Raw genomic sequence first — 11675 nt, 5'->3', positions numbered from 1 at the left:
ATTAATACGCGCTTACCTAGCGAACTTTCTCGCGCTACAAAAAATGAAAAACGAATCCGCGGTAGAGCTAAGGAAAACATTTCACGGTATCAAGACGACCGTTGGCTCGCTCGAAAGTATCGGTCGGCTAGTAACTCAAGGTGAAGATCTCTTTGTGTACCTTATAATCGAGCTTCTCGATTCACGCTCGCGATGCGAATGGGAGAATTCAATTAGTGATTCGATCGAACCGCTGTCATACGCTTCGTTAGAGCTATTTCTCGATGGGCGATTGCATACACTGGAATCAATGCTCCCCGCGACAGTAGACAGTACCACTAGTAAAGCCGGAAACGGAAACGGGAGTTCCAAATCGACGCGCAGTCATCCCGCCGTAACCAGGATGCGAAGTCGGAAAACGTGCGCGGCCGGTGCTCGCTTTGTCAGGCCGATCACTTTATCATGTTTTACGAGGACTATAAGAAGAAAGTCGCCGCGGAACGAAAGCAACATGTTTCGGACAATAACCTGTGCGTCAATTGTCTCGGCCGTCATAAAGTAGCTGAGTGTTCATCGAAGAAGACCTGCCACGGCATGCGGTGGCTGTCATCGCTCCTCGCTCCACGACGCATTCCGCGAAACCGAGGGCGTGAAGACCTCACACGAAGACAACGCAACGCCCGTCCACGAAGCAGGCAATCGTGCTTCTCGCCACCGCGCGCGTCCGTGTAGCCGATCGTCACGGAACCCGGCATATCGTTCGCGCACTCATCGACCAAGGCTCGGAATCCTCGATAATTTCGGAGCGGCTCACCCAACAACTAAAATTACCTCGCTCCGCAGCTTCCGCCGCTATCTTCGGAGGGAGGTCAAAAAACGAGGGTTGCGAAGGGGCGAGTCTGCATCGATCTTCAACCACGGAAGGAGGGGCCTCGATGTCTGTCAACGCACTCGTACTCCCCAAACTGACCGTCTACGCGGGAGAACTCGACGACGGAGCCAATTCCTGGCTGCACCTTCAGAATCTCAAGCTCGCTGATCCAAACTTCTGCGCGGCGGATCCTATCGACGTCCTCTTGGGGGCGAACGTCTACGCAGCCATCCTTGGTCAAGGACTTCGTAAGGGCGGCCCTCAAGAATCAGTGGCCCAGCAGACCACTCTAGGGTGGATATTATCCGGGACAGTCGGTGAAACAGTCACCGGACACCACGTCAGCAGTCTTTAGTGCTGGACAGAAGAGGACCTCGTGACCTTGGTGCGCCGATTTTGGGAGATGGAGGAGATCCAACCAGCGGTGAAGCCCTTCTCCAAGGCAGATCTTGAGTGCAAAGAGCACTTCCGTCGCACGAACTCACGGGGATCCGACGGGCGCTACGTTGTGCGCCTTCCAACGATCGAGCCGTTGCCAGACCTCTCCGGAACAAAGAAAACGGCCGTCAGAGTCCTGAGACATATGGAGAGATAGTTTGAGCGAGACGCTACTTTCCGGACAATGTACACCGAGTTTATGCGCTAGTATAAAGACCTGGGGCACATGACGTCAGCTACGCTCACCTCTCCAGTTCCGCAGCAACGGGTCTGCTACTTGCCTCACCACGGCGTCCTACGAGAAGCGAGCACCCGAGTCAACCAAGATGCGCGTAGTCTTCAACGGGTCGAGTACACTACCGACCGGAGACAGCCTCAATAAATTCCTGCAGATCGGGCCGAACCTGCTCCCTGGCTTAGCGGACATCTTACTACAGTGGAGGCAGCATCGGTACGTCTTCGCGACTGACATTGAGAAGATGTACCGACAAATCATCGTATACCCTGACGACCGGAGCCTGCAAGGAATAATATAGCGTGAGGATCCGAGCAAAGAAGTCAAAGAATTTTGGCTAAACACAGTTACCTACGGGTTGTCCTGTGCTCCGTATCTGGCAATCCGTACACTCCGACAACTGGCCGAAGACGAAGGTCAAGATCTTCCCCAAGACGCCGCCGTATTATATAATGATGTGTATATGGACAACATCCTGTCGGGCGCGGGGATCATCACCGAGGCAAGAGAAACCAGCGGTAGCTCATCAAAATCTGCAAGGCGGGCGGCTTCCCGCTCAAGAAATGGTCGGCGAATCATGCTTCTCTCCTTGAAGACTTGCCTGCCGAAGACTTACAACGAGAACCGTGAGGTTGGCAGGAGAAAGCCACTCCACGCTAGGATTACATTGGCAGCCCTGCAACGACCTGTTCGCCTTCTCGACGAGCCACATCGAGCTAGAGACGGTCTCCAAAAGAGCCGTGTTATCCTTGACGGCTAAGCTGTTCGACCCGCTCGGCTGGCTATCTCCCTCGACTGTGCTGGCAAAAATTTACATACAGTCGACCTGGCTACTTGGAGTCGACTGGAACACGCCTCTTCCCGACGGCGACGTGCGGCGATGGCAGAAATTCCATTCAAAACTCCCCTGTCTGGAGAACCTCCGCATTCCCCGGTGGTTGGGCGGAGGAACGAATGCCAGCCGCCTAGAGATCCACACGGGTTCGCCGATTCCTCGGTTCGCGCCTATGCTGCCGTTGTCTACCTGAGGACAGAGAGAGACGGAAAAGTCGAAGTAAGCTTAGTAGGTGCAAAAACTAAAGTCACGTCTCTGAAACAGATCTCCCTGCCTCGGTTGGAGTTATCTGCTGCTACGCTACTAACGAGGTCAGTAGCTCACCTGCGGCCCATCATCGGAGCAGTGACTGTACCTCTTCATCTCTGGTCGAACTCAACGGTAGCACTGGGATGGATTCGTGGACACCCGGCCTCCTGGGGAACGTACGTGGCAAACCGAGTCAGCGAGATTCAGACAACTCTCCCAGACGCTGTGTGGCACCATGTTCCTGGCTGCGAGAACTCGGCCGACTGTGCTTCCCGAGGGCTTCCTCCGGGCGAGCTTGTTATAGTCACCCGCTTTGATGGCATGGACCGCCGTGGTTACAAGAGGAGACCGGATCTTGGGCCGTATTCAACGAGGACGACGTCCAGGATGAGCTCCCCGAAAGACGCGCCCCGACCCACGTCGCAGCTATCACCAACCAAAAAGAGGAAGAACCTGAACTACTGTTCCGTTATTCTTCACTGCAGAGACTCCTCAGAGTCACTGCCTGGTGCCGACGATGGTTGCGGGGACGCGGCACCAACCAAGCTACCGTCTCCGAAGCTCGAGCACTGGGGGCTGCCGAGATCGATGAGGCCCGCCTTGGATGGATACGAAGAGTCCAGGCTATAAATTATAAAAAAGAAATTAATTACTTGAAAAAAAAGAGCTTTGCCAGCGCGCAGTCCGCTCACAAAATTAAATCCGTACCTGGATGAAACGGGCCTTCTCCGAGTAGGAGGACGGCTCCGGCACGCTCGCTTGGCAGCCGACGTCGCCCATCCAATCATATTGCCTAGCGCGTCTAGACTCACTCAGCTGGTCGTCGGTGCGCATCATTGGAGGACCCTCCACGGCGGTACGCAACTCACGCTCTGCTCCATCCGCCAGGAATATTGGATTCTACGTGGACGCGCTCTCGTCAAGGAGGTATCCATCGTTGCTTGACGTGCCTACGATGGCGGGCGGCGACCACGCAGTCACAGTATATTTATATACAGTAGGGACACACAGCGTCGGAACTTTGATCTTTTTCAGCTGACCTTTCAGCAGTCCGCCATGTCTTTAGGTTGCAGCATCGTATCAATATTTTTGTTGTACCCATTACTATTAAAATAATTTTGCGCGAAATATTTTCGATATATTATTTTATAGTCATTTTTTCTGAATAAAAATTTAATATTGCATAAAACGCGAAATCAAAATGATAGTATTGTAGTTTTACAGATTATATTTTACTATAAATGTAATCACAGTAATGGAGTTATTGGGTTCTTTATGTTTAACGGGATTGGCATGACTTATAAAAATGGTCGCTTACGATGCGCAAGCAAATCTGCGCGGCTGATTTGAGAACAAAGGACTGTCCCTACTGTATGTAAGTATACTGTGACGCAGCCATCTATGGGAGACCTCCCAGCTTCGAGAGTGACCCCCAGCCGCCTGTTCGTGAATACGGGCATTGACTACGCCGGTCCAGTGTGGCTCCGCAGTAGCAAGGGTCGAGGTCACAAGGCGACGAAAGCTTTCATCACTGTTTTTGTCTGTTTAAGTTCCAGACCCGTTCACCCTGACGTCGCCTCAGACTATTCTGCCGATGCCTTCTTAGCGGCTCTGTGTCGGTTTGTCGCTCGTCATGGGCTGTGCCGTGCGCTGTACAGCGACTGCGGCACCAACTTCATCGGAGCTGACTCCCAGCTACGAGCCCTGTTCTCCGCTGCGAGCCGTGAAGGGCAACGTATCGCAGCACACGTCGCAGAGGATCGCATCCAGTGGCACTTCAACCCGCCGGCCGCTCCACATTTTGGGGGGATTTGGGAAGCAGCAGTGAAGTCGATGAAGTATCATCTGCGCCGTATCATCGGCGACGCCACCCTCACTTACAAGGAAATGGTCACGCTGCTTACCCAGGTCGAGGCGTGTCTCAACTCGCGGCCACTCCAAGCTCTCTCGGATGACCCCAATGATGTCATCGCCCTGACGCCTGGACATCTCCTGATTGGCTCAGCCCTCTCACCGCCGTACCAGAGCCTTCTTTCGCAGAGGTGCCACCTACGCGTCTCTCCCGCTGACAGTTGCTTCAACAAATGAGGGATTATTTCTGTCACCGGTGGGCCCGAGAATATTTAAACACTCTGGCTCATCGGCCGAAATGGTCCAAGGTCAATGAGGAAGCCAGCGTGGGTCGGTTGTGCCTTATGCGCAGCGAGATGACGCCCCCCACTAAGTGGCCGCTCGCGTGAATAACGAAAGTCCATCCTGGGGCTGATGGACACATCCGCGTCGTCGAGATCCGGACCGTGACTTCTTCCTTCAAGCGTCCCGTTAATAAGCTCGTGTTTCTTCCCTGTAGCGCCGAGCCGACGAACCTGAGTTAAAAAAAAAATTAATTGATAATTCCCCTTATATTAATTATATTACGCGCATACGTACCGACTTATTCTGGGCGTAACGTTTTTGATTGCATTTTTCTTCCCTTTTCTTTTTCTTTTTTTTTTTACTTCTTTTTTTGTTGTCTAATCGGCACAGTACTCACTAGTCGCTTAGCATTAGCTTCGCTGTCACGATCTTGTGTTTAAATTATTCGAACGAATGCCAAACGCTGCTTTCTTTTGTTTGTTTTTTTTCTTTTTTTCTTTTCTCTTAGTTTAGGAGTTTCCTATTATCACTGGCATCGACGGTAGAAATTTGCTTGTTATCAATCTTGTAAATCTTGTGCATAGCGGATTGTTAGGAGAATGAAATGGTCTTTCACAATTTCGCCAGTTAAATACAACCCACTATCAAACTCTTTTGTAGGCCGCACCCTACGAAGGCGGGCGGAATGTTCAGAAACCGAACTACTGTTAGTCGCATTATAAATTTAATCGGATAATTATTAACAATTGTCGGCAATTAGTCAGACTAATAACTCGCAAAATTCGAAAATCGTATTTGGAGCTGGCTTGTTTTTAGCGCGCGGCTGCGGGGACCCTCCTTCCGCCCCGCGCCATTCCAATAAACGCGCTCCATGTCGCGCACGTGGAAAGCGCTTTTCGATCGAGAGCGTTGCTTGCCACGGTCGTTCGAGAAGAGGCAAAATAATAACACGAGACTACAGACTCTTTAACGGATGCTCCGACCTTTTGCAATAACAATATTCCGGAAAGATCTAGAACATTCTCGAAAACTAACAGTATAAAACCTCCTGTCGAACGACCATCGCTCTCACTCTCGTAGTAGCTCGCTTAGCAAACCGATTGTTCGAGGTATCGATTATCCGCGACATGCTAGCCCGTCCTTTGCCATTAAATCTTTTCCGTCGCTCGCGGAATAGAATAGTGACTCAAGGCTTCCTTTAATTTAGTTTTTTTTCTAATTTTTGTAAATAGTTGTAAATACCTGGTTAAAAGTTGTATTTTTTTCTCTTTGCAAATATAATTTGTGTTACGTGAAAAATCTTTCTCGTCGTTCTGTTCCCGTGTTCGTACTGTTTCCATCCGCTCTCGCACACAATTTATATATGTATTAATAGAGTCTCGGACACACGGAAATATAGTTAAAAGACACTGAAATTAACAACCGTTATGCCTACATCAAGATAATTACACAAATTATCATATATTTATATAAATATTTTAATTTATTTTGACATTATTTTTATAATCAAAAATGTGTAAAGTTTTAAGTAGTTGTTCCAACAAACACCGAATGTTTTATCCTACTTAAATCATTATTTTATAACCAACAATACAAAGATCTATATACCTACAGTAGGACATAGAGAGCTTTGTTAAACGCTAATTCCCAGAGGATTCTTCGTTTTTAATAATATTAAAGTCACTAGATTTATAAAGTACCGCAATCCATTGTTACATTGGACCCAAAATGGCGTCGGATGATGTAATAAGGGCCTTTCCACACACTTTCCGTAACCGTAAACTTAACCGTAACGTAAGGATTCGACCAATCGCGTTGCTTGATTCAGTTGTACGTCACGCGAATCAAGTAAAAGCCACCGCACAAGCTTTTCCGTAACGCGTTACTTTATGTTAAGTATTGACTTTAAACTTGAATTCGTACGTAATCTTAAACTTTAGTCAACGCACAAAGAAAATCGTAACCGTAAAGCCTTGGGCACACACTTTTCCATAACGCATAACGCATAACGCATAGCACATAGCATAACATGCAGCAACGCACACAATCATAAAGAACCATAAGAATTTTTATATTCAAGATAGCGTAGTTCGTTTTCTAACCTTAAAATGTGCCCTTCTAGATACAACTCCATAAATATGGATGAAGAACATCTAATTATTTATTTGTTGGTTTTACAATTGTGCCTATTGGCATTAAAAAAAAGGAAACGAAGTATAAGATGGAAAAATCGAAGATGGTGGGTGAGACCCATTAATATTGTACGTCCCATGTATGGAGATTATGAACATCTCTTTCAAGAAATGAAGCGTTATGATCCAGATATATTTTTCCGATATACAAGGATGAGAAAAGAAACTTTTAGGCTTCTGTTACAATTAGTAAGACCATTTATAACCAAATCAAACCATCGAGCATTTAAGCCAGAGCAGCGATTGATCTTAACTCTAAGGTAGTTACTTATTTTGTTATAAATTATTTAATTGAAGAATAAAACTATGTGTAAAAGATAATATTGGATGCTTTCCATTTAGCAACACAAGTCGACACAAGCGTTATTCTATCTCTGTTTTACATTCTAAAAGAATAAAGATAGAATGATGCTTTTGTTGACTTGTGTTGTTAAATGAAAAGCACCAATTTTTCAAAATGTTTTTTATGTCAGTATTGTTTCTTATCAATATTCCTATTAATTATTTTGTGCAGGTTTTTAGCAAGCGGAGATCAAATATTGTCTATTGCATTAGCGTTTAGATGTGGGGAGTCAACAGTTCGGAAAATTATTCATGAAACCTGTCAAGTTCTAGCTCAGGTATTGCAGCCGATTTACCTTCGTTCGCCAACAGAAGAAGAATGGAAAAGTATTTGTACTGGTTATCTGGAAAGCTGGAATTTCCCCAATTGCGCTGGCTCTTTTGATGGAAAACATGTAGAAATACAAGCTCCACCAAATTCCGGGAGCTTATTCTTCAACTATAAAAAGACATTTAGCATTGTGCTAATGGCTGCTTGTGATTATAAATATATGTTCACTCTAATTGACATAGGCTCATATGGCGGCAATAGTGATGGAGGTATTTTTACCTCTTCAGACATTTATTCGGCATTGGAAAGCGAAACACTAAATCTTCCTAAAGGGACTGCAAATCTTCCCGGAAGCAACATTACATTGCCTTGTTTTTTTCTTGGAGATAGTGGTTTTGCAATTAGTACTTTTATGATGCGACCTTACTCCGGAAAAATACTAGATGAAAAAAAGAAAATATTTAATTATAGGTAAGCAATTTGCGCAATTATTATTTTTATTTTACAAAATTATTAATTTTATTATACAAAATGTTGCATTATTAAAATATATCTTAATCTTATAATGCACTTTATTGATTTTTAGATTATCTAGAGCAAGGCGTACAATAGAAAACACCTTCGGTATTTTATCTTCACGATGGAGAATTTATCGAAAGCCCATTAATATGCATCCAAAATATATAGACATGGCGACTATATGTCTGCATAATTTTATAAAATCTGAAGAAAATCTTATGGAAGAGAAGGACAGAATATACTGTCCTCAAAGTTTTGTAGATTCAGAGGGTTCTGACGGTAATATCATCCCCGGGGAGTGGCGACGATATACTGAAAACACACTGAGAGATATATCTCCCACTTCAAAGCATCATGCAACTACAATTGCATATAAACAGCGAGATAAATTGGCTGATTATTTTCTGACACCAGCCGGTCAAGTTCCGTGGCAGTATGATTACGTGAGAAGAGGACAACATCGTGATGATGCATAGTAAAATACTATTAAAAATTAAAATTACATCATTATGTAAAAACATGTTTATTTTAAATATTTTAATAAAACGATTTATTATATCGCATAAAAAAAGATAAATATACATTTTGTGTTACATATTGCATAAAAGAAATAAACATAACATAATGTATCACTAATTATCACATGTGTTGTATTAAAAATTAATATATCTTATCACTAATAATTGCATGTTATATAAAAATAAAAGAAAATATATCGTATCGTTAATTATCACGTGTTGCATAAAAAAATAACTTAACATATATCACTATTTATCACGTGTTGCATACAAAAATTAACTTAAAATGACGTATCATTAATTATCACATGTTACATAAAAATATTTAACTTGACATATATCACTAAGGGCCATTCCACAATAGGTTGCAAATGCTTTCGTTGCCAGTTGATAATTGCGGATTGATCAATCCGATTGGTCAATTCGCAATTATCAACTGACAACGAAAGCATTTGCAACCTATTGTGGAATGGCCCTACTAATTACATGTCATATAAAAGAAACAAACGTAGAATGTTATATAATGCGGGGGCTACAATGGCAGCAGGAGTACAGAGTACAAGAGTAAGCAGTAAGCAGTACGAAATGGGATTCGTTCATTTCGTTACTCCCGACGAAATGAACGAATCCCATTTCGTACTGCTTACTGCTTACTCTTGTACTCTGTACTCCTGCTGCCATTGTAGCCCCCGCATAAGATATAACAATTATATATCATATAAAATACGCAACATTGCTTTCTTTTTATCTGCCTGAAAGTATTAATTGACAAAAAGCCATATCTTCTTCTATTTCCGGCTTTAGAGACGGTGATGAAGAAACTGGAACACATCTGTTCTCTAATAAAGAAGTAACTTTACCAATGGCATTTTCTAGAACATCCGGCTGAGGTTTTCTTCCTTTTGACTTTATCTGTTGTCCAGTTAAACTTTTGTCCCGTGTAGCCGTATAGCTAGAGACACTTACTGCAGATGTGGAGCTATCAGATACATTTGAATGCAAATCCGGAGTTAAGGAGTCTTTACTAAAAACAAAGAAATTTTAACACGTCATTATTCTATATGTCTCTGTATGCATATATAAATTTAAAATACATGACAATTTTTACTGACTCTACATGCTGCGCAGTGTTACTTGTTAAATCTATGATGCTTTTTATTGATGGTTGTTTTCTTAAAGTAGCCACGTTTACAGAAGATGAATTATTCTCTTTTTCATCATTATGTAAGCCAAAATTTCTGAAACAAAATAACAAAAGTTTTATTATTGATGTACAAATATAAGATTCCTACTTTATATGAAAATTGGTGATAATTAATTTATGTGTTACATACTTTTGTAGATTAAGATTACAAGATCCTGTCACTGGAGGTATGCTTTTGTTTTGTATGTTAGTCATCGTTCTGGAAAAGAAAGCAGAAAAATGCACTTTATTAACTATTCTAATTTCTATATTATATTCTATATTATAGATAATTATATATTAATCATACCTTCTCCTTTTAACAAATCGGTCCAGGAATTGCATATTGTCGAAAAATTCAAACGTTTTTCTTTTTGATGCACCACTTCCAGTGGTTGTTTCTTCTTGTTGTTGCTTTTTTTCGCGTGAATAGCGCTTCCTCAGTCGCATCCATCTGGTTTGACACTCTTCCACTTATAATAAAAATTACATTAAACATTATTTCTCTTCAATGAAAATGTGAAAAGTAAAAGAGAAAAGAACTATGCAAAAAGTTTAGCTAAAGAAAACAGACCTATAATGTCTAATGTGAATAATGTTTGAATGTATAATTCAAATGTATAATTCAGAAAGGCATATATTATATTATTAGGGCATTATATGTACGTACCTGTCATGCCCATGATACCTCCAATTTCTACCCAAGCATTCTGTTTTTTAATGCTATCTTTGAAATCAGTCAGTTCCTTATTGTATAAATAAGGATAGTCACGTACTAAAGAAATAAATAAAGCATCTCCACTCATTTCATTTTTACTTTCATCATCATCGAAATCCTCGTCCTCGTCTTGATATAATGAAATATAATGATACGAGTCATGATCCATTTTCCTATTAATAAAAATACAGATAAATAATTTAATAATAGAAAAACAATTTTATGATAGTCAAAGAATTTTATCTATTATTATAATGATATAATAAAGAACATCTAAACATACCTTCACAGATATATTCCGAAAAGAAAGGTTAGAAACTCTAGAAACTGTCTATAGTTTGTCGTATGTGTAGTACGCGGCACTTCTCTTCGCACAATCCATAACCATAAAAATTCGTTCTTACGTATTTTTCGACCCTTTATGCTTTATGCTTTATGCACAATGCAAGCTCCTCGGAACGAGAAGGGGAGGTAAAAATAAAAGATTCTGATTGGCTCATTTCCTTATGCGTTATGCGTTATGCGTTATGGAAAAGTGTGTGCTCCCGGCTTAAAACCATAATTATGTTACGATTTTCTTTGTGCGTTGACTAAAGTTTAAGATTACGTACGAATTTAAGTTTAAAGTCAGTACTTAACATAACGTAACGCGTTACGGAAAAGCTTGTGCGGTGGCCCTAATGCGATTGGTCGAATCCTTACGTTACGGTTAAGTTTACGGTTACGGAAGATGTGTGGGAAGGCCCTAATGCACACTTTGTGTAAGCTATTTAGGCAATTTTTTTTGCGATTTACGATTTTTCTTTCTTTATTCACAAAAAGCTATATATTATAAAATACATTTCAAACAAACATATAAGTTCGAAATTGCCGTTTAATGTGGAGCGAAAATGGCGGATTTTGTTACTAATTGCGGTACTTTGTAAATCTAGTGACTTTAAATAATATCACGTCGGTGATTTATATAACCTAAAGTCATATATCTTTTGATGTCTAATATAAAGATTTGAATGTTTAATATATAAAGATATATGTTATGAATACATTTTCGATCGAGCAAATCTAAAGATAGATAAAGAACTGACATTATCGATTACTACGAGAGAAGTAGACTAAAAAGATTTATATATATACAGGATGCTTAAAGTCTGTTCCCATCCCCTATATTTTGGAAACGGTTCAAAATTAT

At 42.0% G+C, this 11675-nt stretch overlaps 2 protein-coding genes across 2 annotated transcripts; one reads left to right on the top strand and one right to left on the bottom strand.

Annotated features, from left to right (window-relative positions):
• Window positions 1–2403: 2403 nt before the first annotated feature.
• Window positions 2404–4695, top strand: LOC145934327 (uncharacterized). The gene is made up of 3 exons (XM_083034689.1): window positions 2404–3224; window positions 3273–3534; window positions 4003–4695. The coding sequence occupies exons 1-3, from the start codon at window positions 2404–2406 to the stop codon at window positions 4693–4695; spliced, it is 1776 nt and encodes a 591-aa protein (XP_082890815.1).
• Window positions 4696–9259: 4564 nt separating this feature from the next.
• On the bottom strand, window positions 9260–10864 carry LOC145933786 (uncharacterized). Its single transcript, XM_083033773.1, has 6 exons — window positions 10770–10864; window positions 10439–10659; window positions 10079–10241; window positions 9920–9988; window positions 9698–9823; window positions 9260–9609 (listed from the first exon to the last, which is right to left on the bottom strand). Exons 2-6 carry the CDS (start codon window positions 10653–10655, stop codon window positions 9330–9332), a joined length of 855 nt encoding a protein of 284 aa, XP_082889899.1. The 5' UTR covers window positions 10656–10659; window positions 10770–10864; the 3' UTR covers window positions 9260–9329.
• Window positions 10865–11675: the final 811 nt, after the last annotated feature.

This window comes from Prenolepis imparis, unplaced genomic scaffold (assembly GCF_030444845.1).
Source record: "Prenolepis imparis isolate NDT839.2.m4 unplaced genomic scaffold, iyPreImpa1.0 SCAF_3, whole genome shotgun sequence".
In the NCBI taxonomy this organism is placed as follows: domain Eukaryota; kingdom Metazoa; phylum Arthropoda; class Insecta; order Hymenoptera; family Formicidae; genus Prenolepis; species Prenolepis imparis.
The sequence above is the reverse complement of the archived record's forward strand: the minus strand, read 5'-3'. Positions and strand labels throughout refer to the sequence as shown.